This window comes from Suillus subaureus (genome assembly GCF_016647635.1).
Source record: "Suillus subaureus strain MN1 chromosome Unknown BJ212scaffold_8, whole genome shotgun sequence".
In the NCBI taxonomy this organism is placed as follows: Eukaryota; Fungi; Basidiomycota; class Agaricomycetes; order Boletales; family Suillaceae; genus Suillus; species Suillus subaureus.
This window is the reverse complement of record NW_024538564.1, coordinates 470,192-493,262: the sequence shown is the minus strand read 5'-3', so window position 1 is coordinate 493,262 and position 23,071 is coordinate 470,192. Positions and strand designations below refer to the sequence as shown.

The 23,071-nt window shown below is 48.6% G+C and overlaps 10 protein-coding genes across 10 annotated transcripts; 7 read left to right on the top strand and 3 right to left on the bottom strand.

Annotated features, from left to right (window-relative positions):
* Positions 1–196: 196 nt before the first annotated feature.
* On the top strand, positions 197–1,531 carry BJ212DRAFT_1266331 (NAD(P)-binding protein; the record flags this gene model as incomplete). Its single annotated transcript, XM_041330558.1, has 5 exons — positions 197–488; positions 534–729; positions 781–955; positions 1,018–1,301; positions 1,354–1,531. The coding sequence occupies 5 exons, from the start codon at positions 197–199 to the stop codon at positions 1,529–1,531; spliced, it is 1,125 nt and encodes a 374-aa protein (XP_041195608.1).
* An 800-nt stretch (positions 1,532–2,331) lies between these two features.
* BJ212DRAFT_1020304 (kinase-like domain-containing protein) lies at positions 2,332–4,218 on the top strand. Its single transcript, XM_041328861.1, has 6 exons — positions 2,332–2,781; positions 2,844–3,120; positions 3,173–3,314; positions 3,374–3,643; positions 3,696–3,778; positions 3,830–4,218. Exons 1-6 carry the CDS (start codon positions 2,682–2,684, stop codon positions 3,987–3,989), a joined length of 1,032 nt encoding a protein of 343 aa, XP_041195607.1. The 5' UTR covers positions 2,332–2,681; the 3' UTR covers positions 3,990–4,218.
* Positions 4,219–4,566: 348 nt separating this feature from the next.
* On the bottom strand, positions 4,567–5,256 carry BJ212DRAFT_1020279 (uncharacterized protein). Its single transcript, XM_041328860.1, has one exon. It carries the CDS (start codon positions 4,981–4,983, stop codon positions 4,636–4,638), a length of 348 nt encoding a protein of 115 aa, XP_041195606.1. The 5' UTR covers positions 4,984–5,256; the 3' UTR covers positions 4,567–4,635.
* Positions 5,257–6,559: 1,303 nt separating this feature from the next.
* Positions 6,560–8,337, top strand: BJ212DRAFT_1266128 (uncharacterized protein; the record flags this gene model as incomplete). Its single annotated transcript, XM_041330546.1, has 3 exons — positions 6,560–6,766; positions 6,817–7,235; positions 7,287–8,337. The coding sequence occupies 3 exons, from the start codon at positions 6,560–6,562 to the stop codon at positions 8,335–8,337; spliced, it is 1,677 nt and encodes a 558-aa protein (XP_041195605.1).
* Positions 8,338–8,364: 27 nt separating this feature from the next.
* BJ212DRAFT_1339439 (uncharacterized protein) lies at positions 8,365–9,817 on the bottom strand. The gene is made up of 4 exons (XM_041335061.1): positions 9,790–9,817; positions 9,596–9,733; positions 8,993–9,541; positions 8,365–8,922 (listed from the first exon to the last, which is right to left on the bottom strand). Exons 2-4 carry the CDS (start codon positions 9,719–9,721, stop codon positions 8,476–8,478), a joined length of 1,122 nt encoding a protein of 373 aa, XP_041195604.1. The 5' UTR covers positions 9,722–9,733; positions 9,790–9,817; the 3' UTR covers positions 8,365–8,475.
* Positions 9,818–9,889: 72 nt separating this feature from the next.
* Positions 9,890–12,073, top strand: BJ212DRAFT_1339438 (kinase-like domain-containing protein). The gene is made up of 7 exons (XM_041335060.1): positions 9,890–10,117; positions 10,164–10,176; positions 10,232–10,260; positions 10,315–10,740; positions 10,794–11,009; positions 11,062–11,140; positions 11,192–12,073. Exons 1-7 carry the CDS (start codon positions 10,103–10,105, stop codon positions 11,689–11,691), a joined length of 1,278 nt encoding a protein of 425 aa, XP_041195603.1. The 5' UTR covers positions 9,890–10,102; the 3' UTR covers positions 11,692–12,073.
* A 115-nt stretch (positions 12,074–12,188) lies between these two features.
* Positions 12,189–14,236, top strand: BJ212DRAFT_1339435 (protein kinase A regulatory subunit). Its single transcript, XM_041335059.1, has 2 exons — positions 12,189–13,735; positions 13,793–14,236. The coding sequence occupies exons 1-2, from the start codon at positions 12,400–12,402 to the stop codon at positions 13,984–13,986; spliced, it is 1,530 nt and encodes a 509-aa protein (XP_041195602.1). The 5' UTR covers positions 12,189–12,399; the 3' UTR covers positions 13,987–14,236.
* Positions 14,237–14,253: 17 nt separating this feature from the next.
* BJ212DRAFT_1339428 (uncharacterized protein) lies at positions 14,254–16,231 on the top strand. The gene is made up of 6 exons (XM_041335058.1): positions 14,254–14,395; positions 14,455–14,538; positions 14,588–14,600; positions 14,653–14,787; positions 14,842–14,904; positions 14,961–16,231. The coding sequence occupies exons 2-6, from the start codon at positions 14,508–14,510 to the stop codon at positions 15,910–15,912; spliced, it is 1,194 nt and encodes a 397-aa protein (XP_041195601.1). The 5' UTR covers positions 14,254–14,395; positions 14,455–14,507; the 3' UTR covers positions 15,913–16,231.
* Positions 16,232–16,300: 69 nt separating this feature from the next.
* On the bottom strand, positions 16,301–18,708 carry BJ212DRAFT_1266133 (major facilitator superfamily domain-containing protein; the record flags this gene model as incomplete). The annotated part of the gene is made up of 17 exons (XM_041330547.1): positions 16,301–16,553; positions 16,608–16,670; positions 16,727–16,769; positions 16,822–17,001; positions 17,050–17,143; positions 17,192–17,305; positions 17,363–17,465; positions 17,524–17,565; positions 17,620–17,652; positions 17,699–17,767; positions 17,827–17,900; positions 17,954–17,981; positions 18,040–18,118; positions 18,171–18,219; positions 18,269–18,348; positions 18,523–18,535; positions 18,595–18,708. The coding sequence occupies 17 exons, from the start codon at positions 18,706–18,708 to the stop codon at positions 16,301–16,303; spliced, it is 1,431 nt and encodes a 476-aa protein (XP_041195600.1).
* A 2,288-nt stretch (positions 18,709–20,996) lies between these two features.
* Positions 20,997–23,071, top strand: BJ212DRAFT_1445752 (uncharacterized protein; the record flags this gene model as incomplete). The annotated part of the gene is made up of 7 exons (XM_041338151.1): positions 20,997–21,189; positions 21,252–21,369; positions 21,421–22,076; positions 22,128–22,360; positions 22,407–22,616; positions 22,669–22,885; positions 22,941–23,071. The coding sequence occupies 7 exons, from the start codon at positions 20,997–20,999 to the stop codon at positions 23,069–23,071; spliced, it is 1,758 nt and encodes a 585-aa protein (XP_041195599.1).

The window sequence follows — 23,071 nt, the reverse complement described above, 5'->3', positions numbered from 1 at the left end:
ACGTGACTTCGAAGACAGAACCACGTGACTATGCCGTTCCGGGCCGCATACTGCCGCAGATTATACCGACTTCAGTACTCACTCTCACATCATGGTCACACTCCAGACCTGCTCCAGACTCGGGCCGTTCAAAACGTTCTACATAAATTGCAACAGGACATGATTTCAAGGTTATTGTACCTTACTTGCTCTCCTCATGGCACTCAGTCCGATTAAGACCTGTGTACTCGGCGTGGGTCTTGCTGGGCTCACGTTTCATGTTCCATTCGTACTCGCTTTGCCCGAACTCTTCACTCTCACTGCTGTCCTAGAACGCAACCCACAGACTCCCGGAGGAAAGGTGCAGCAGCGCTTTGGAGTTACCACAAAAATATACAGGACAATCGAAGAGGTCGTGAATGACCCAGAAGTTGAGCTTGTTATTGTAGCAACCCCAAACGATACACATTTTCCACTTGCCAAAGCTGCTCTCAAGGCCGGCAAACATGGTAAGCAAAATTCTTTTGCGCAGAAACCGCTCTCAATCACTTCAGTTCTCGTCGATAAACCTGTGACTGAGACAGTCAAAGAAGCAAATGAGCTTGCCGCTATTGCCAAAGCCAATGGCCTTGTTCTCTATGGCTATCAAAATCGACGCTGGGACTCGGACCACCTTGCGCTGAAGCGCCTGCTTTCACTTCCTTGCTCTTCACCTCTCTCTCTTGGTAATCTACTGGAATTTGAGTCTCAGTGAGGAAGTCTGTCGTTCAAACTAGACTCGATTTTCTCACCTTTCTTTAGCTATGATCGTTACCGAACAGGAATCCGGTCCTCTTGGAAGGATAGTGCGGGCGCAGTATATGACCTCGGTTCACATCTCCTAGACCAGGCCCTCAAACTCTTTGGCCGACCCGCACGAATCACTGCGTTCATTCAAAATATCCGTGGTGTCACGAAACCAGAAGTCGATGACATCGTAAGTCCGATACCATCGCATTCTATCTAGCAGTATTCTTAACGCGTAGTCCGATTATCCAGTTCACTATATATTTACACTACAATCCTGGAACTCCGTTCTCTAACCAGTTCACCGTGCTTCTCCGCTCGCACATCCTATCAGTGAAATCCCCTCAGTTACGCTACGCAGTCCGCGGCACAAAGGGAATGTTCACCAAGTATGGCCTCGATACGCAAGAGGATCAGTTGAAAGCGATGCCCTCTGTCAGCAGTATCCTTGAACCAGGTTACGGACAGGAGCCTGAGTCTATCTACGGCGTTGTCGAAAATATCGCTGATGATGGCGTGACCATCACAAAGACAACGTAATCGCTCGTTTCACTCGTATTTCCTTGCAGCGCTGATGATTTTCGATAGCTGGCCTTCGGATGCTCCGGGCCAGTATATTGGCCTCTTCAAGAACCTTGCTGGTGTTATCCGTAATAACGAGGAACTTGAGGTGAAGTGGGCAGAAACAACCCAAGTGATTGAGATGATCGAACTGGCCTATAAAAGCTCTGCTGCAGGCCAGACTTTGGAGGTGTCGAAGCTTTAGCCGATATCGACATTCGCCTCGTTGCAGTGTATATATCATAGAATGGCACTACTATGCGGTCAAATGTCACTTCGAGGTTCGCAATGTTACTACGTACTCCTGGCAAGAACAAGGGTCCACTCTGCTAAGTATATTGAAGTGCGTTTCCTTCTAATTGTGAACAACGCCAAGCGTTGGATAATCACAGTTTGATCGCAGTTGAAACGCTAGTATACTCTGGCATCACGCTGTACAAAGTTCGAATGACGTCGTCAGAACCACCGACTTTGAGTAGTGTGCTTTGGAATATGATGGTCTCCAAAGGATCAGGCGAGAGAGCGATGACAGGCACCCGTTTGATACATTGACAATGATAACGAGGAGTGGGTTGGCTGTGCCTGATAAGATAGCGTAAGTTTGCAAGACGGTTTTGATCCTCGGGCTCGTTGGACGTGCGCGAGGTAAACAAGCAGAGCATCCCGACCAAGATGGAGTAGTGAGCAGTCAATGACTTTGTGCGAAGGGAGAGTGAGGCTTTGACTTGGATGTCCTTGACAACGACCGATTTCGACAGCCGATGAAAATTGTTTGATACTTCGAACGATGTTTATTCCAAAGGCGTTGACTGTCCGATTTAGATGGTTTGGAATCCGGATGCATCACTGGAATGAGATAAACTTCCAAGGAGGTTGTTCAAAATTTGGGCTTGCGACGAATATACGAGAAGCTGGGACGCTCTCTCAGGCGTTATGCATTATGACTTGAAAACCCGAAGATTGAAGAAATATTGAAGACTCATTTGATCAACGACAGGTTGCGTTCAATTGCCGCGTGACATATCTCGGGCATAGCCGCCTCTTCCCATCAAAAGCTGTGAAGCTCTGTCGGGCACAAGTCGGGCAGAATCGTTGTCATTAGGTATCGACGATCCTGTAGCTACAGCATGTGGATGAAATCCAGCAGCTGCCAGCTGCCAGGTTCGGTACTCAACTCCAAATCTTTCCCATGCATAGCCATAGAACCTCATAGAGCAGTGCTATGAAGGCGCCGAGAGTCTCTGGAAAACGGTTTGGTTCCTGCCGGTTCAAAATTCACTGAAACGTTGTCGCTATTATAAGTACCTTAAGCGGGTCCATGGCGTCAGAACGAATCCTCGCGTCCCTTAGCTGCGATGCCGAACAAGCAAGCTTCTTATCTAGTTCCCAGCTGTTGTGTTATGAGTCCAGGGCCTGCAGGAAATGCTTCAGACACTCGACCTCGCTGTGTCAATGGTACGGTTCAAAAACTCTCGAGACAGTGTGTGGAAATAATGGCTCATTGTTTTCAACAACAGCCGCAGTCAAATGGATTCGCGGAGAGCTTATTGGTAGAGGAACTTACGGCCGGGTCTACCTGGCTCTTAGTATGACCACGAGTAAATCGCAACTGGTCGCCGTCAAACAAGTTGATAGTCCTCGAGTTATCCGAGACGAGAGCGACCAATGTCAAGCTACTTTCGTACATTCTGTCGAAAGGGTAAGCAAGCTACTGGTGGATCTGAACCATCGTCATATCGTCCAATATCTCGGGTTTGAAGAGTGCTTTGTAGATTATTCAAGGGTTATGAATATGTGAGTGTCTAGCAATACGACCTGTCAGTGTTGATTCGAACATATGACGTAGCTTTATGGAGTACGTGTCGGGCAGTGCATTAGGCTATTGTCTTCGTGAAAAGGGCAGATTCAGCGAGGACATCTCGAAATTTTTTATGCTCCAAATACTTCGAGGTTTGAGATACCTTCACTCGCGACGAATAATCTACCGGGTATGTGATCGATTCGGCCTATCTGAAACACTTGAAGAATTCTTATAAATTCCGGTCAGAATCTGAAAGCCGATAGCGTCCTACTGGAGAGAGATGGGAGTTGCAAGCTTTCTGATCTAGAGTTTTCCACCAAGGAAGATAAAATACATAAACTTCCGTTCACCAGCGTGCAACGGATACTACCTTGGATGGCACCAGAAGTCATCTGCCATCAGATGGAAGGCTACAGTGTCAAGGCCGATATTTGGAGTCTGGGATGTGTTTTGTTAGAAATGCTGACTGGAAAGCGACCTTGGTATGAGGATGAACTAATCATGGTCACAATCAAAGTCCGTCTTGTATCTTTGTATTACAGGAGTATAACTCACCTTCTGTACACAGATGAAACAGAATAAGCGCCCACCCATCCCTGACGTCACCTTGTCAGATCTTGCAATGGATTTCCAGGATTTATGTTTTGCAATGCAAGTTGTTCGAGTTTGTTCGGATGATACTATTCACCTGATATCTTGCAGCAACCCTGACGAACGTGCATCCGCTTCGCACCTGAGACGACATCCTATCTTGAGCTTCCGGATGGTTGGAGATTTCAAGGTTTTAATGGCTAGGGAACGTTCTTGCCCATATGTTCATGTACTTTTTCATAGGATTTTTCCCCAATCTTACAGACCATGATAAATATAATTGGCTGAGAGGAGTTATTATTTGTACGGGACTGGTACAGTGCAGAATGCCTCGATTCGACATTAGGACGATGCCGACTGATCTCAAAGCAAGTAGCAGGAATGAGTTCTCAAGGGCGACAATAGAGATACACGAGACGGACATATCGACCTAGTGGTAGCATAATTAAATACATTAATCTTGACAGACAATGTGTACAATCACATTTGGACAGCACATGCATGCATGAGCTTTGATTCACCCCTTCGCCACTCACATTCGATCATGATCTGCAATTGACATGCGAATAGAGTAATGTTGTGCAGTTGCCGTCCAATGTCGGACAGGTCACAGGATAGACAATTGTCGAACATGACATGCGTAAGGAATTGCCTCACTAATCATGCACATATGCCCAAGATCATATTTGAAGTACCATATATGTCCAATTGTGGAACCGACATAGAAGGCGCCACACTTGTTAGGCATATGTTCACCTGGCGAGGGAAGCCAGTTTGAAGTAGTGGTCTACGACAGTCCAGCGCAGACCATCGCTACACCACAACGACCTGGAGTACAACTTAACATCCAGATCAGGCATGTGTCTATCAATCAGGCGCACCGTGTATCATTCCAACTGTCTTGTGGATCATTATGATTAAAGGTCCAAATGTACCGGAGACAGGAGGAACGGTACGATGACACCCATCAAGCAGAACAGGACTGCAAAGGACAGAAATTGGAATAATAATAAAAAGTAGAACAGGAGACGCTGGCTGTTCAAGTGTCCAGCCCACGGAAGGCACGCAAAGAACGTTGCATCGAATACACTCAATGCGGGACAAATGCGTTCGCCCAGATGGACAGCCATAGGTTTGACTCCGGCCTTCTCGTCGTTCTTCCTGTCTTGAGGTGATATCGTCAGCACAAGTCCCCAATACAAAAACTTTCCAGGCGAATCACCTGACATGTGGTGTCGTAGAGATATAACCAGCTTTGGAGGCATTGCCAATGACTCAACAAGCCCTATCGTCCTCTGTACTTACCAGCACGATGCAATTTCGATATTCGGGATTAACCTGTCGCTGCAACCCAAGCAAATGGGACGCTCCAGCTAGTAGCAAATCCTTAGAATCAGATTCGTATCTATGATACAGAAAGCCATACCTAAAAACGAAAGAAGGCCAGTATATCCAATGCTTTATCAGCGGGTGGGTCTCACCTGAGACTAAGACAGGGTGTTGGAGAAGCGCTAACAGTTTTTGAATGATCTACTCATGGTGTAGTAGTACCAGGAGTCGAAAACACATAAAACATGTCAACGACGAGAACAACCAGAAGGATTGAAGCCTCTGACATAGCGACAACTACCGACGCAAACGGCCGGCCTTTCGAACGTTATTTTTCGCATTGAACAGTCAAGATACTAGTGACAGCCATTTTCAGGACAGAACCAAGACGTACAAACTTTGCGGTCGAAGTCTCGGTCAAGTATGTCGTTTATGACACCCTGCATAATGTATAAATGCGCTCAAAAATGCATAGAACAAAATGTTTTATTGTACCTTCATTCATGAGCAATTCCATGCGATAGGCTGTCGACAAAAAAACCCCAAGCTAGGCATGATCTGTGTGACCGAAGGGCCAACTCCTGCTGGGAACCAGTGGAATCTGGCGAACAACGCTCTTGCCTTGGAGGGCATCACGATAAGTCCAAAAGGTGGAAGAAAGTCTAGACTCGATTATCAGAAACACCGGTAATGCTTTTTTATGCCCCTGAATGATGGCTCGTCTTCCCGACTTTGATGTCGGTATGCTCAGAAGCCATTTATAGGGGCCTACTTTCGAACTTCTCACATAGCTATGTAAATGGATCAGTGGCAGCCCTGGTGGCCCCTCTTAGTCTGTTTGAAATAGTCCGACGAATTACCTTCAAATTGTCCTTCGATCGTCCCTGATGTGTGCTTAGTGAGGCTTGCACAATCAGAATGCCTACACAGCCAAGCGGTAATTCAAGGTGTAGTATAATTGGCGAAAGTCAATTTGATGGCGCAGTATGACGACGGAAAAGAAACCCAGATGATACCTACATCCGGATAATAATTAATGAATGTGAATGTGGGTGTATATTTAGCCGCTCATGGTTCAGAACTTCAGAAAGTTCACCTGATCACCTCCTTAATGTGCCTATGATCAGTAGGAATGAGTGAAAAAGAGGCATTACTCACTGGTAAGGGGGAGAGGAGGAGGAACATTGATATTAATGTTGCGCACCAGTGCATGCGCCGGCGGAGTCGCGGAATCACGGACGCGTTAAAACTCTACCTTAAGTACTTTCCCCACATGCGATGTATGTTGCACGCATGGCATATGCACCTGCTGCAGCGTGCACTGTTCAGGACGTCGTGCAACTTGGGGCCCGGGCAAAGAGATTCAGAAGGCATTGAGTTCAATCATTTCAGCCGGAGAGATACCAGTGACTCAACTGACGCACATGCGATGGGGTAGTCACGTGGACGAGTTCCACGTAGGACTATCACTACTTGCCCACCAGCGCTAGGACTTTACCTACCACCACAACGATGGCCGAGTCCCTCGTCGCTGTTCGTGTCGAGCTCCCCACTTACTCTCTTTCATTTATTATCGAGGTTCCTATCTCCGCTACCGTGATCCATGTCAAACATGCAATTTCAGCGTCTTGCGCTGGACAGCCCCGTGTCGAGGGACAGCGTATAATCTGGAGGGGGCGCTACCTCGAGGACCAAGAGAAAATTTCAGATATATGGAAGGTAACGGGGAATCTACGACTTTTGCGAACATCATCTGATCCAAGTTTTAGACGGCAGATGAGCAACGCATCGTCCATTTATCAGTGCACCCCTCCGGTTGGTCTGGTGCTCCCCCATCTTCTAGTGCAACAACAACCACACACCCTATATCCGACAAAGGGAAATCCCCCTTATTACAAAGAGACGTTCCTTCCAACACTCCCGCGGCGCCTCCCAGGGTGCAATCTCATCCTTTCGCACATTTACCCCTGGATCACCAATTCATTGCTTATATCCATCAGGCCGCTCTATCAAAGCTCACTAGAGGGCTCGTCGAGCACCCACAATATTCAGTGATTCCCTCTCGCACAGTTGCATTGGAGAGCCTTGAGAAGAAGGGATATATTTGGCCTTCAGTCCTGGATGAGCCATACCCTTTCTCTCAGCATGGTGACGGCTCTGGACTGCAATACGAATTGATGACGACTGAGTGAGCCAAATTTTGCTCATAGTGAGATGTGTTTCAATTAATTGTTATTAGTGGCAAGTCATACCTCTCCCTCCGTAACCCAGGTTCAAGGCCTACCGTTGAGCAAGTACATGCCTTGAAGGTCTTGACCTATACGTTTTCAATATTGTTCCTTCAACCATTGCCTCAACCACCGGCGCCAACGCCAGCCACTTTCTCCAATGAGACTGTACCGCATCAATTAAACGACCTCCTCCAGCAGCTTGGCCTTCCCACACTTCGTGCTGTCCCGAATGTCAACGTCGATGTCGATGTTAATGGTCAGATGGGCGTTGAAGCGAACCTCCCAGCACCCGGAGGTGAAGCCCAGATACTTCCCGATATCCCAGTTCGTGTGCTACTGGCCCCCTTAGTGATGGTATTATTCCGAACTCTGCTCTTGCTGTACTTTTTCTCCCCAACTCGCAAACCGCTGTTGGGTTTGTGCATTATCGCATGGATAATATATGAGATGTGGACGAATGTGCGGAACGTTGTACTCGGACCACTTAATCGGGAGAGGGAGCGTTTAGCTGGTGTTGCCGCTGCCGCGGAGGCTGCAAGACAGGCTCCAGGTCAGGGTCAACCTGGAGGTCCCCCAGCAACTCCTGCAACTCCTGCACCTCCTGCCCAGTCTGACATACCAATGCCCGCACGAAATCAAGAAGCGCAGGGGCCTCCGCTCCCCAGCAACTCTACCTCTCTTCTGGACCTCCTCGCACGCATAGGCATCGATACGGAGAATAAGTCACTCTGGCCAACATCTTCACCGCGTACCCCATTTTCGCCACCGAGTCTAATGCACAAGGTGACGACCTTCGTAAGTTTGCTTGTGCTGACTCTCCATCCGGAGGTATGGAATCGCAGGCGCGCAGCGCTGAGGACAAGGGAAGGGCGTTTGCGAACAGAAGCGAATGTGATGGAACGAGAGGTCGAGAGATTGGAGGGCCAGGAACTGAGCGAGGAAGACAAAAAGAGGGAGGAGACGACAGCTGTGTTGCGGGTGCAGGATGGAAGGCGTGCTCCTTGGGTGAAAACTTATATTCAGCGTGTCAGAGGCGGAGAGTGGGTAGATGATTTATAGCAAGTTATAATGGTCGGATATTTATTCTGTTTTGAATTGACTTTGCATGGCCATCTCTGCATTCAAAGGGTGTGTGTACAGGATTGGATGCTCAGTAAGTAGATCATCTAGACGTGCAAGGTGCGAAGTCGATGTATATTATTCACTCTCATCGTCCTCTTCGTCGTCCTCGAACTCCTCTGCTTCATCATCAATGAACCCATTCAAAGTAGGTTCTTCGCCGTCCGAATCTTCTTCGTCTTCCTCGTCACTCCCCTCTTCATCCGTTTCCTCAGCTTCACTTTCACCGCCGAGCTCTATATCCTCTACACTTCCTTCATCCTCTCCGCTCTCCACACCAACTTCCATGCCCTCCTCCTCGCTCTCGCCTTCCACATATTTTGTTGGCTGCCTCTCGCCTTGTGATGTCGTAGATACCCCATTCTTATGGGGTACAATGAGTGTTGGTGCTGTGGAAGAACGCATCTCGATCTGTGAGAGCACCATATCTAGTCGGCCATTTAGTGAGAGGAGGGAATCTTGTAATGCCAGCCGAGAAGTCAGTGTCGCGTGTAGACCTGAGAGGCGTGAAACGAGGTCGGGCATCTATTGATGAAATTGAGATTGGTTCATAACGCATACAGGGAGTGGTTTTTTCTTCATTTCAGAAACGTACCGTCATAAGGTGACCGCTATGGACCGCAAGTACAGTCTTGACCCATATAACAAGTCCAGTTCCACGTTGCGAACTGGCACCTCCGCCACCGCCTTTCATGCTTGCTGCGCGTGGACCACGACCGAGACGCTCTACGCATGCCGTGAGCAACGGCACGGCCAGCTGGGGCGGTAACCGCCGCACGGTATTCCGTACCATTGCTGGGTCAGAATGTGCAAGACAAGTCTCAAGTAGTCTCGAATCAGACGAGTGGAGCGCCTGTATTAGTGTCCGGGTAAGTGAATGTGCAGGTATAATGTTTGGCGTGTCCTGCTTTTGTTTTCGTGGTGATTGGCGTTGCTCCTCTTCAGAGTCTGATGAGGAGGGGCGTGCGTCACCTGATATTGCGGCGAGACGCTGGCCTAGGGAGAGTTCCGCAAGATCAACGTCTAGTGCGCCATCGATCTGAGATGCGGCAAGGTCTTCCATTGCTTGATCTTCCCCAAGCTCGACGCCAGAGTGTACCGCAAGAGATGAGGGCTCGGCGTACCGGGCATTTTTAGATGCGGACTATAATGAATATATATCAAGTTTTCGTTTTTTGTCGTGGTGTTGGATACATACAGTAGATGCAGGTTCCGAGTCTATGAGGACTTCATCTTGGGCGGTCTGTGATATCGATGGCTTGGCTTTGCGCGAAGATGATTTAGTGCGCGCTTTTTTTAATGGGGGGACACTAGACATAACCATATGCCTTTTTACCTGTTCAAACAAGTTTTAGGATAATCCGGGACAGCAATATGGGCTCAGGCATATACCTGGAGTTGATGGACGGGGAGAAACAAATATTCTGCAAGTCACGTGCTAGCTAATACATTCTTGCATTTCCTAATCGGGAGCGAGAGAAAACTCCTGGAAGTTCAGTCTTAGGTTGACTCGGAGGCTCCTCGTACTATTAGGAAGTCGGCACTCACGCTCGCCTGACAAAACCGTCCATTTTCTGGCATCTGCTGTCTACCACTGTGTACAGAAGGGACAGGAAGGGCCTGCTCACGATCTTTCCATCTGTTACGTTCTACGAACCCGATATCTTAACACCTCGGGTAATCAGCTACAGTGGCGGGACCAACGATGAATTACATTCAGGTAAACTCTTTGTCGTGCTTCTAACATACAAGCTAACATAAAGTAGTTAGAGAAACTTGGTATGATTTGTGATGCACGATATTGAGGATTGTACCCTAACCATTGCTTATGCAGGCGAAGGTACATACGCCACCGTCTACAAAGTACGTTACAACAGCTTCTCCTTAATATTGCTTCGAAATTTATGTGGGTACTAGGGTCGTTCGCGAACGACTAATGAGATCGTCGCACTCAAGGAGATACATCTCGACGCAGAGGAAGGGACACCCTCCACCGCCATCCGTGAGATTTCCCTCATGAAAGAGCTCAAACATGTCAACATCGTCCGCCTCCACGATGTCATACATACGGAGACAAAACTTGTCCTGATCTTCGAGTACTGTGATCAGGACCTTAAGAAGTATATGGACCAGCACGGCGATCGCGGAGCGCTTGACCCTATGACCGTGCGAAGTTTCATGTACCAGCTCCTCAAGGGCACATCGTTTTGTCATGAGAACAGGGTCTTACATCGGGACCTGAAGCCTCAGAACCTTCTTATTAATCGCAAGGGTGAGCTGAAGCTTGGTGACTTTGGTCTAGCACGCGCATTTGGTGTGCCGGTGAACACATTTTCCAACGAGGTGCGTTCATATATGGTGAGTCTCCCTGCGGCACAGCTGAAGTGTGGAATTAGGTCGTCACACTGTGGTATCGTGCACCAGACGTACTTCTTGGATCACGCACGTACAATACGTCGATTGATGTGTGGTCCTGCGGTTGCATCTTCGCGGAGATGATATCTGGAGTGCCTCTTTTCCGTGGCCGTGACAACCAGGATCAGTTACTTCATATTATGCGCATTGTCGGCACGCCGGATGATCGAGTTCTGAGGAAGATAGCGACTGAATCGGTGTGATCCCTTGATTGTGACGAGAAGTGGAGAATGCTCATTTTTCTTCCAGCCCGAAATTACCCTAAAGCAATACCCAAGATACCCGAAGATTTCCTTTGCCCAAGTGCTTCCTAAGGCTTCTCCACAAGGTAATTATTTGGGTCTGATGATTTGTGGGGCCTAGACTGAGTGCAATGCAGCTCTCGACTTACTTGAACGTCTACTCCAATTTGATCCCGCCAAGCGTATGACGGCCACTGAAGCCCTTTCGCACCCTTACTTTACCTCCACCGTGGCCCCTACCTACGGCCCGAGTTCGACTCCAGGGTCGATGCCACCCCCTCAATTCAATTTTCCTCATCCTCATCCTCACGCACAGCAACAGCAGCAACAGCAGCCTCAGCAGCAGCAGCAATCCCATAATCCAATCCCTCCACCAGGGTCGTCATCTCAAATTTCAATAACTTCGTCGTCAGTCTATCCACATGGCCAGCAGCAGCCCATGTACAGCAGTCAGGACGCTGCAAGGATGCAGGCACAAGTTCAAGCCCAGGCGCAGGCGCAGGCAATGGCTCAGGCTCAGGCTCAAGCTCAAGCTCAAGCTCAGGCACATGCCCACGCCCAAGCTCATATGAATCAACAGGTCGCGCCTGGGTACCCTGGAGGGTTTCCTGCGCAGTATCAGCAACATGCACGGTAGTGACGCAAAACTTTCCCGTGATGTAAAAAAATTGTCATGTATTTGATGTTTCGCCCCTTTTTCTTACGCATTGTTCCTGTCATATGTATTGTCACCTCGGGGATAGAAGGATGTTGTAATCATTAGTCTTGTAACACAGATGGCACCTTTACGTTTCGTCAGCCTGAGCGGGGAGGAGTCTACGTTTTATTGGCGTTGATTGGGACAGTTGAAATAGAGGAGCAGTGGGCGAGGTGGCTCCATAAGGAGAGGTTCCAAAAAAGAGTTGCCCTTTGTAATTCACAGCATCTTGAACACCCTTGTCTTGGCAGGCTGCTGCGGACACCGGAGGATCATTGAAATTAATCTAGATACGACCCTTCAAATGAATATGCCTCCCCCTTAAGAGTCAGGCGGAGCACACGTTTAACTGATCCGAGAAGAACAAGATGCGACATTTTATGAAAGGGCTTTGAGATTTTATGTTTCCGGCGACTTGAATGAGAAATGAGGATATGCACAACAAACTGTACAAGCTTATTGGTTTGTCGGACTCACAAGAAAGGTAATGACACGTGGTCACGCGTCTTTTGTTTTCTTCGGTGCCTTACCAAAAGTTTACCAAGTGGCTCACGACTATAAAACCAACTCACACATCCACCATAACAAATATCTAACAATCCCCATTGATCACTGTCCTGCACAGCGAGGACCATACAATATAGAGTAATGTCTACATTCGACAATCTCATTCAGGACTTGACTCGCGACATATGTCGAGTGCAACCTAAAGACGCCCTCCAGTTCTGCGCTACTTGGTTTCAGTCTCGGCTGGAAGAACAGCGGACGCGAACGCGAGACGCCCTGCAACAACGTGGTCTCTCCACGGTTCATGAGCTACCATCCGAATTTTATTTGGACTCCCCCGTTAATATTGGTCCTCGTAACTCCACACCCACTCCCATTTCTCCGTTTTCTCAGGTTCCTCAGCGTCGTGCACCCTCACTCCATGCGGGTTTCTCGCACAGCCCATTTGGGACTCTTAATGTGCCGGGAAATGCGCTTTTGTCCTTAGACACAAACGGGGCTTCCAATGGCATGCTTGCTCCGACGTTCACCCTGGATGGACGTGAACTGCCCCCAACCTCACCGCTAACCACTGATTCCAATGCATTCGCACGGTATGATGTGTCCTCAACGCCGACCATGTCTAATTCGCTCTCCCTGGGCCTTGGAGATTATCTCCATGCACCATCGGCTACCATACTGGCACGCCGTGTGTCAGTCAGTGCTGAGCCTATCGCGGTAGACAGTGGTCACAACGATCCACTCCCTGTATACCCAAAGACAGCCGACCAACTTCGCCGCATAAAAGCGTCCATTGCAGGTAATTTGGTTTTCCGCGATCTCGATGAGGAGCAGGAGACTGGCGTGCTCAATGCAATGCAAGAGCGCGATGTCGCCGCAGATGATGTGATTATTCTGCAGGGAGATGTAGGAGAATACTTCTACGTCGTCGAATCAGGACTTTTCTACTGCTACGTCCATCCTGGACCGCTACCGCCGACTTGGTTAGCGGATGCGGCAAACCATTCCTCGCAGCCCGAAAAATTCCTCCAGCCGGGATATCATCCCGTCTTTGGTAGGAAAGCTTCAGAGCGCATACCTGGAACTTCCTTCGGCGAGCTTGCCTTAATGCATGGTCATCCGCGTGCTGCAACTGTGCAGGCAATTGAGCCCTCTACTGTCTGGGCTCTTGACCGTATCACATTCCGCACGATCATCCTCAAAGCGGCTCACAGGCGCAGGACGATGTATGAGCATTTCCTCTCAAGTGTTCCCCTTTTGTCCTCCCTTGAGCCAGAAGAGCGTAGTAAAATAGCAGACGCCTTGGTCACCACAGTATACCCCGATGGAGAAGCGGTTCTTCGGCAGGGAGAGATGGGAGATACTTTCTTCTTCGTAGAGGAAGGCGAGGCTATTGTTACTAAGACACAACAAGGAGAGGAGGGTGAGTACCGCGAGATTACAGTGGGCCGGCTGAAAAAGGGTGACTATTTCGGCGGTGAGTGTTTTGGCGTTGTCTATTGGTTCTTAAAATAGCTGACGTTCACCTTAACAGAGCTATCTTTGCTCAGACTCGAGCCTAGAGCAGCGACAGTAAGTGCGGTGCATCGGACGGATGCGTCGCAGTCGAAGTTGAAGGTCGCGGCATTGGACACGCCTGCATTCACACGACTGCTTGGGCCTCTTCGGGAGATAATGGAGAGAAAAGCTGGAGAGAGTTATGGTCTTTCATCCAGATACATCCATTGATGAGAGGGGGTTTTGGTGTATTATTCTTTCTTGACCTTATATACCCCGTGTCTTATAGTGAAATTATTGTATCTTCAACCGTTATCGTCGTCAGGCACCCTTATATCAGACATTTAACTCTGTCCGGGTTGTCTTATACATACGTATTCGTGCCATAGAGTCTTCCAGTCTCGTTGACCATCCAAGTTGACGCTTACACCATTGTTTTTGTTGAGTTGTGATGCCAACAGTGGTCAATTGCAAAAAGTGTTCAAATTTTGAAATCTGTAAACAATGGTCCTATTATGCGCTGGAGTGGGAAGCACCCTTGAACTTGATCGTCATCGTTTCAACAACAACTAATCCCCCACAGTCCTTTCTGGTTCTTTATTCTTCATTGGTCGACTGCCACAGACTGCCATCTGTTCATGTGGGCAGAGCTTTTGCTGTCAGCTTGCTTGCTTCAAAGGAACTGACAAAAATTTAAAGAATTTGACTCACTCAATCGCCGCTCATTTCTGTTAAATTATCGACGACTCCTCATGGATGCACATGATACTCGAAGGGATGGATGTGAGCGGTTTCTTGCCATCTTGAAGTGATATTTTGACACCCTCAGCAGTAGGGAACTTACTGTAAGGCATTGTTCGTTATGCGACAGTGAGCCGTTAGCTAAAGTAATACCAGTGGTGGAAACGACGATCCGACCTCTGGCAGCACGGGATCATCTGGTTCGGAATCGGGCCCCAACGAGGACCCTTTTGGTGGAGTTGCTAGCGCTTTCAGCAGCATGATCGATGGCGGGGCAGCTACCACTTCTACGTTAGGATCTTCTACCATGTCCACGAGTAACCTCCTGACCCGTTTCTCTTTTAGCTCTTCCAGCTCTTCCATCACTACTGCCCAAAAATCCAGTTCTAGTAGTACTTCCACTCCCTCGTAAGTTACATATATATTGCAAGTGGCGTCAACAGACTAACCGGTTCGACCACCAGCGCGAGTACCCCTTCGACAACATCCTCGTCGGTGTCCACACCGAACTCCATACCTACGCCTACACCCACACTTGTACCCATACCCATACCCACACCCACACCTGCATCTTCCGCCTCTCTGATTGTTCTTACTTCAACCTCTGGCACCAGCGTTGTCTACGTGACAAGTACCGCGTCCAGTTCAGCGTCTGCCACTGCTGCACCTCAGTCATTCTTGCAGAACAAGCCTCTGGAGGGCGGAGTATTTGCCTTAGTCGGAATCGTGATCGTGATCATGATCTTTGTCGTCGTCACGTACACCATCCGCCGCCGTCGGCGCAGTCGCCTTGAGAACGACATCACCGATCCTATCACGTTTGGCCCAGTCGTGATTGAGCACTACGGAGATGAGGAGAAGGGAACGAACACCTTTGAAAAATCCAGGCTTAGTGGCAGTTCCTCAGGTCATGGCCATGGCTTTGGGTACGGTCCCCAGCTTGCATATGCGCCACCGGCTGTTCCCCAGTACGGTTACTACAGCTCACAAGGATATGAACAGCAGGCAGCTGCTTATTATGTCCCTCCCACTCAAGGCTCCATCTATAACCTCAACGGTGCAGTTAATGCGGGCGATGCAGCAAATACGAGTGGCGCAGCAAATATGGGTGGCGGCGTTGATTCGGGTGGAGCGACCGATACGGCTGGTTCAGTCAGTACGGGTGGTGCCAACCTTACTCGCAAATATTCAAATCGAAAACCTGTCCCACCTCTCCTGCCAAATCCTGTCTATGACCCATCTCAATCTCCGGTCCTTCCCTCCCACTATTACATGCAGAATCAGGATGTTCCGATCTCACCGATTTCTCAATCAATGAACCTTTCTGCACCCCCTGGTGATCTGACGACTCCTGCACCTCCTGATGATTTGGAGGACGATCCTTACACAGGAATGCTCGAGGTTGTCGATCACTAAATATACCCTAGTGATCTCGATATCCTTTTTTCCCGATACCCTTCTTGGATTTATCCGTCCAAGTGGCAGCTGCTTTGTTGATTTCCTGTCCAACTATGCTCCCTTGCCTTCAGACTGTTTTGAGCAGCGCTCGTGTTTGCGTTTTTTTATAGTTCAATTAATCCATTTTGATGTGCTGTGCTCATCGGATGCTGTTTTTGATTCTGGTTGAGCTGTCATGATGTATGCATAGGGTGACTGGTCACCCATTCTAGAGCGCCATTCCAGAGCACCATTTGTTGTCATTGTATCTGTACTTTTTTTCTTGATGACTGCATGAATCAGAAAGTTTTAAGGTATATTGGCTGCTTGATTGAGGTCTGACACGCATAATCGACTACCTTTGCTATTACTCGTCCTTCAAGGGCTTGTCTTTTTCGATAGGGCTCGGACTATCTTCTCTCATCTGGTTCACGTGCTCCATGGCTTTTCTTTTTGCCAAACGCTGCTCTCGCCGCTCCAGGTACCAGACCAGCCAAGTCGCTCCCAATGTCGCTGCGCACGTGCAAATCATTGCGATCATGCCCTTTTTGAAACGGGGCGCATCCGTAGCAGGGTAGAAGAGAAGTGGCCACCAAGCATTGACCGCGTTGTTCCACATACTTGATGTCCAAGTTAGTTTTGGGTTCAGCAGGAATACGATTAAAAAGAATCACTTCATGGAGGCAAGCACAACAGCACGTTCTTGATAATCATCTGCGCATATCTGGTTTGCCCAACTGTAGAATAATCAAATCAGCACGAGTCAATCCGAGAGTACGAAGACACAGCTGACGCAAATGTGGTAGCTTGTCCGGCATACGAGGCTCCTGCGAAATCTAAGGGATGTTCTAAGTTTGCAAAGTAGTAACCTCAGTAGAGACCACGAACAGTATGCGAAGAATTTCAACCCCGTTGGGCTACTCCACACAAGGATACAGATCGCAGCAACCGTGCAGCAGAAGCACATGTAAACGAGTACGGGCCATCTTGCTCGTGTGTAATCTGTCCAGGTAGCGCAGACCAGTGTGGATGCAATCCCGAAAGCTGTGACTCCACTCGGATAGTAATCTGATAACACATCAGGGAAGGAAAGATACAGGCACGTAATGTACCCACCAACTTGTTCGACTGTATAACCGCCCATGGCAGACAGCCATTGGCCCATCAGATTGTTGGAGCCAAAACTTTCAGTCTCTCCTGAGATAGCAAACTGTACGAATTGTGTGATCCAACTCGTCGAGTAAGGGAAGATACTTACGAGGAGACTGCACCCGTACCAACGCCAGCGGCTCAGCACCCTCTTCGCAAGATCCCAAGAGAGACTATGATGGACAACATCCGAGTCAAGACGGTCTTGGGAGAGAGCCCGTTCCTGTGGAGAAGATAGTACAACTGAGAAACGAATGTTGACATATCTTCAAAAGCATACCTCTTCGTTGAGATAAAATGCTTTGGTGGTCGATGGCACATCGGGGAACACGAGGAAGCCGTAAATTGCGATCGGGAGCGTGATTACACCGTCGATTATGAACCTGAATTGGATGGTTTTCTCAGCGCTGGCGCTCCGATCAGCAATCTGGGGACGCTTACAACCACCGCCATCCACTTCTTCCGCCCACGCCTCCAAGATGTCTCATGAAACTTTAGTTTAAAATTTCGGTCCCGGTGGAAAACATGATGTCTTACTGGTAAACAGCTGCCTGAAGCACACCGGAGAACCTATCGAGTGTCGGCGAAATGAACAAACTTTGGATGACTACCTTACAGTGTCCCAGCCAAACCAGAACTTGTAAAAATGCCCGAGCGCTTTCCCAATTCGCCAGGTTTATACCATCTTCAGGAAGCGCATAAGGGAATAAGATAATGTTCCTTAGAAAAATGAAGCACACTGACGATCCAAGAATATAGTGCGTGCCTACGAAGGTCGATGCTTCTGATACGCCTTGGAAGAATCTGATAGCGTACAGCTATTTGCAGAAACAGTTGGCAGGGAAACAATGTCATTATGGAAGGGACTTACCTGTTGAACGTTATGGACGCTACTTGAACTATGTTATCAGATTTGTCAATGGCGTGCTTGTTGCATTCTCGGCAATCGAAACGAACCAGAAGGTGAGCACACCCCACACTATCTGCATCGATGGAAACCACAATCTTGGTGGGACGACCTGGAGCATCAAGTTATCTGACAAGTTGAATAGGGCACCTCAGGCAACACATAATCGCTGAAGGCCTACTGGGAATCATCCCGACAATGTAGCCGCAAGTAAAGACGGTATTGATTTTCTGCGAGGGCGCTCTAAGAAACCTCCCTGAGAACACATAAAATACGTACATTGAAGTCATTTCCTTGCATGTTGAGCTCTTGCTTCATCCCGGATACATATGCATTGTTTACATTTGCTCGATCAAGGTCTGGTTACGAGAACTATGTCAGAAACAGCTCCCCAGATCTATCAAGTGGTAATCGGAGAAAGCTTCGCTGTGACCACATCGAAGGCTAACGCGTTCGTAACGCTTTCCTCCATTAGAAACTGTACTAGTGCATCCAAAATGCCCAGTGTCATAAGTAAACAACGTAAAACTCACAGTTCGTGAAATACTACCACCACAGTGACGCGTTTGCAGTCAGTGTTTTCAGGATCAGTCAATGCAACATACCATAAGACAGCAGTAGGACAGAATGAACCAGTCCAATTTCAAGAGCAGCCTTCGCTCCAACTTCGAGGAAGGTATCTCCCCCCAGAGGAACTGCCTGACTGTTTGCCAACGCATTTTGCAGGGTGGTCGCGTCGACTTTTGAAGTCAGCCTTTCGACGTCAATAGCGAACCAAGAAGCTGAATACGCTAGATAGGCTCTATGATAGGCTCGGCGAGTCAGAACCACTTGACTTGGAGCACTTGACCTGAGATGAGAATGCTATAATTAGCTGTCGCTTTAATTGTTCCTTGATAAATCGAAAGAGATAAGACTTGTGAGAAATATTGAGGAGTTTTAGTACTAGACTGATCGATCGACGGCTTGGCTCGTATAGACTATTAGTGATCATCTAACATACATATCGCATCACGCCAATGTGGCACAATGCCAGAGGCATCATACATAGACAACGACACCACCAAGTCTTAGAAACATCAAAAGTAACCCATGCCAATCCATCATTGGAATCTGAGGTCTCACGAAGAAAGGATACTGACCTCTTTAACGATCAACATTAAATTGCCCAATAAGAAGCGCCAGGCTACGAAAATTTGCTAGATGACGGATTGCGCAAACACCACACCCTTGAGCGCTTGAGCGACGACACGACTTTGCCGCGCACAAAAGATCTGGGAAAGCGGCTCAAGGGACTGCCATGAGCGAGAGAGAGGACATGACTCATCGCATGAGGTCATTTCCATAACACGTAAACAGGATGAGTCAGACGGGCGCACTTAGTTGAGTGCAAACCTGACGGCATCACATGCCAGCGACCGCCTCATTGTTCCGACCTAACTCAGTTGCCCGCACCTCGGCATTGACCGATAGGCTGCGGCCTGCCTTGGAAAACCTGAGTCATGAATGCATAAATCAGAACCCACAGCACATCAGATGGCCAGGTCGTCCGCCCACGACGGGGCAGTTCCGCCTTATCTGATGGTCGCCGCGAGAGAGAGAGGGAAGAGGGAGCAAACCGAAGTCATGGCATGAGACCTAGGGCGGCATTCCCGCCAAGCATCTGCCATAGCTTTTGGTGATCCGAGCAGGCACCGGGAAAATGATGTTAATGGGAGCTCAACTTGAACTTTGTGGGCCGCCAGGCTAAGCGTGCTGTCACCGGTCACCATGTGTGGCGTCCCAATCATGATGGCGTCTTCACTTTTTCGGAATGGATTTAGGAATCCAGCCCAAGACATTCCAGATAAGAGCTGAATCGGAGCGCATAAGCGACTTGGTACAAGCGATGGTAGTCTCGAACCGACGCATTGGGAAGACGCACCAGACGCGTCGCTATACCCAGAACAGCTGGTAGTCCAACTTACAATGCCGAACCCAAATCTTATTTTTCGGAGATTCGGCTCACAATAAATCAATATCATTTCAGACCGCAGACCAAATATATCTAAATACATGTTCTAAACACGGACCTACAAGATGGATTACGAAGGCACTGGATAGCTGTACTTCAAGTTGGTGCAAACATTTTTTCAGGAGCCGAAGAATCGCGCCGTGAGCACCTCGCACCCCGGCAAGCAAGAAGAGCATAATTATTCGAGGTGACCCGCGCCTCATTGGCAAGCTCTGTACTTGGCTCCCAATGATTGAGCTTGGTCAAAGGTGTACGAGATCGTCACGGAGTTTGAAAGTAATGTGAATCTATTAGAACTCAGTGGGTCAGTTCGACGTGCGGACTTGCAAAACACAGCGGCACGTCGGCACGAGATGTTCTAAACGCTATCCAGTATGCGAACGAATCTCATGGAAACGCATAGAAAATCAGTAGAGGGCAATGACAACTCGCCTGAGTTAAATAATAGGATTCCGAAAGTTTACGGTTTTGCTGTTAACTTGGTTTGGGTACTGGGTTAAAGCTGGGTTGCCGAGATGATGACACGGCTGCCTGTCATCGGAAGCTTTCAATGCCAGCGTTCTGGCTGCACAGTTGTTTCGAAAAAGCTCAAGCCTCGGAGCTTATGCATCAGCTCGTCGTGAAGACATTGACAATCCGGGTGCCGACGGAGCCGTGTCTTGGGAACTTGCCTGACTCGGATGCTCACTGTAGTTTGCTGACAAAACTTCCGATCGGCGTAAGAACGTTGTTTATAGGAGGATTATTCATAATGTTATAATCGCCTTCAAATCTTCTAGTCAGACTCATTCCTTTCATTGCCCACAGTGGTTCAGTCCAGTAATGCACTCGCGTTGGCTGTCTCTTATTGCCACTGCACCTCTTCTCGCCATCGGACCCCTATCAGTATTGGCAGTTCCTGTGGCGGACCTTGATTTGGCAGAAGCACATACAACTCGTCATGGTTTAGCATCGTCAGGAGATTTCCTTGTTGTCAGACGTAACAATGATCACATGCATATGCATCACGGCGCACCTCTGACTGAGCTGAACGAGACCGCAATCATTCAGTGGCATGCTCCCACTCCCCCCTCTTACTGGTCTATCGATATCGAGGATCGTGACCCATCCGTAGCCCGTTACCCTGGACTCATGGCCTTACACGTGATCTTCATGACCCTTGCCTTCTTTGTCGCCTTGCCCGTCGGTGAGAAAGTACTACATACCCGCATCATGCGCCTTCGCGCTAACTTCAAATGGGCTACACAGGCATAGCAATGCGTGCTTTAAAGCATTCGTGGCATGGACTCACTGTAGTCGTATTCTACAGCTTATGCGCACTTGGGTGTGTCTTTGGTACATTGTATACGAAGTTGACACCAGATATGTAAGCGACGTCCAATCTTACTCCGGCATTTCCCTGACATCTCAATCGCAGGTACGAAGGATCAACCCATGCATCCCACGGTTACTTGGTCCTAATTCTAAGTTTATGCCTTTCTGCGGTCGATATCAGTCGCTTTCTCATTCGTCTATATGTGTTCATAAAGAGCAGAGACAAGTTTGCCTTGAAGCCATTCTGGCAGAATATTGTTCTGGGACGGAATCAAGTATACGATGTCACAGCCAAGTACACTGACTTGGACCCGGAGGAACCCTCAGATTTCGATGTAGCTGAAATGAAACCTCTGAGGCTCGCTGAAACCAGGGAACCTCTTCATGTGCGACGGAATCAACCCATTGCAACAATCCAGATCCAAGATTTGGATGATGCCGATGACGATGAAACAGCACCATGGGTCAATAACTCTCGAAGTAGTCAGGGCCAAATCCAATATACGCAATCAGAGAGGACCGTGTTTGAAGCCGATTCCCCGCAAGGTTCTAGACACTCTGATGAAACCTTGCATGATTTCAAGCTTCCCGGTCTTATCGAGCCACAAACTCCCCTTATCCGCATTAGTAAAGGAGCATTTGCTACGCTCGAGAGAGCATTGGTTTTCGCAGCTTTTGGTCTGACGCTGTCAGGTATTGTCGTTTATACCGGTGGCTGTCGCGAATCCTATGTAAACGGCTGTCTTGCACATTTAATCAGTATGTAGCTCTTATTCTATGTGGAGGCATCGACGCTTACTAGATCTACAGAGGGCGGCATCTTCTGGTGTTACGGCTTGGTTACCTTTGCTCGGTACCTTGGATCTTTCTCTGAGCTGGGATGGGCTTGGAATATCTCACCGACTGGTGAACATGTTTCTGCCGAATTTGTGGAGTCCTTGGTCATTTTCCTCTACGGCATCACCAACACTTGGATGGAACGCTTTGGCATTCGCTCTGGTGACCCTTACACCACCAAGCAAGTACAGCATATAAGCATCGCTGTACGTTACTTGTTTTCCTGCCTATCCGTAACTCACAATTATCTAGGTCATGTTTTGGTTTGCCGGACTCATTGGGATGGGAATCGAGTCCAGGCGTGTTCGCCGCTGGCTTGCAGCGTCTGCTGTAGCCGCTGTACACCCAGCTGAGGCTTCCGAGCCCCCAAGCTACCGTGGTAGCTTCAACCCTTTCCCTGCTCTCGTCATTGGCGTCACCGGTGCTGCAATGAGCGCTCATGCCCAAACTTATCTCTTCCAGGTACTTTGAGAATTCGTCCACTCCGTTTCTAGCTAAAGTGGTTTCGAAACAGGTACAGATACATGAACTATGGGGAAGGCTCCTTTTGGGATTCTCGGTTTTAAGGTGCTTCACCTATTTCTTTGTCTGGCTTGGCCCGCCCCGCTCTATCCTTCCTTCTCGACCGCCGACAGAAGCTCTTGCGAGCTTCTTCCTTGCATGCGGTGGTTTGATGTTTATATTCAGCACAGAAGAAGTCACTATTGCCGCTATGCGGAAAGGGCGTGATGGTATGCGTTTTTCTACCCCGACGTACCTCCGTACTGACAAATGAATTTGCTATAGATATGATGATGTTCCTCAACGTTGCCGTTGCTATTACATGCTTCGCGTTCTGCTGGACCTTCGGCATCGTTGCAATGAAAGGATGGCTCAAATCCCGAAGCAGTCCTCGCTACCCGCTCTCGGCTCCATGA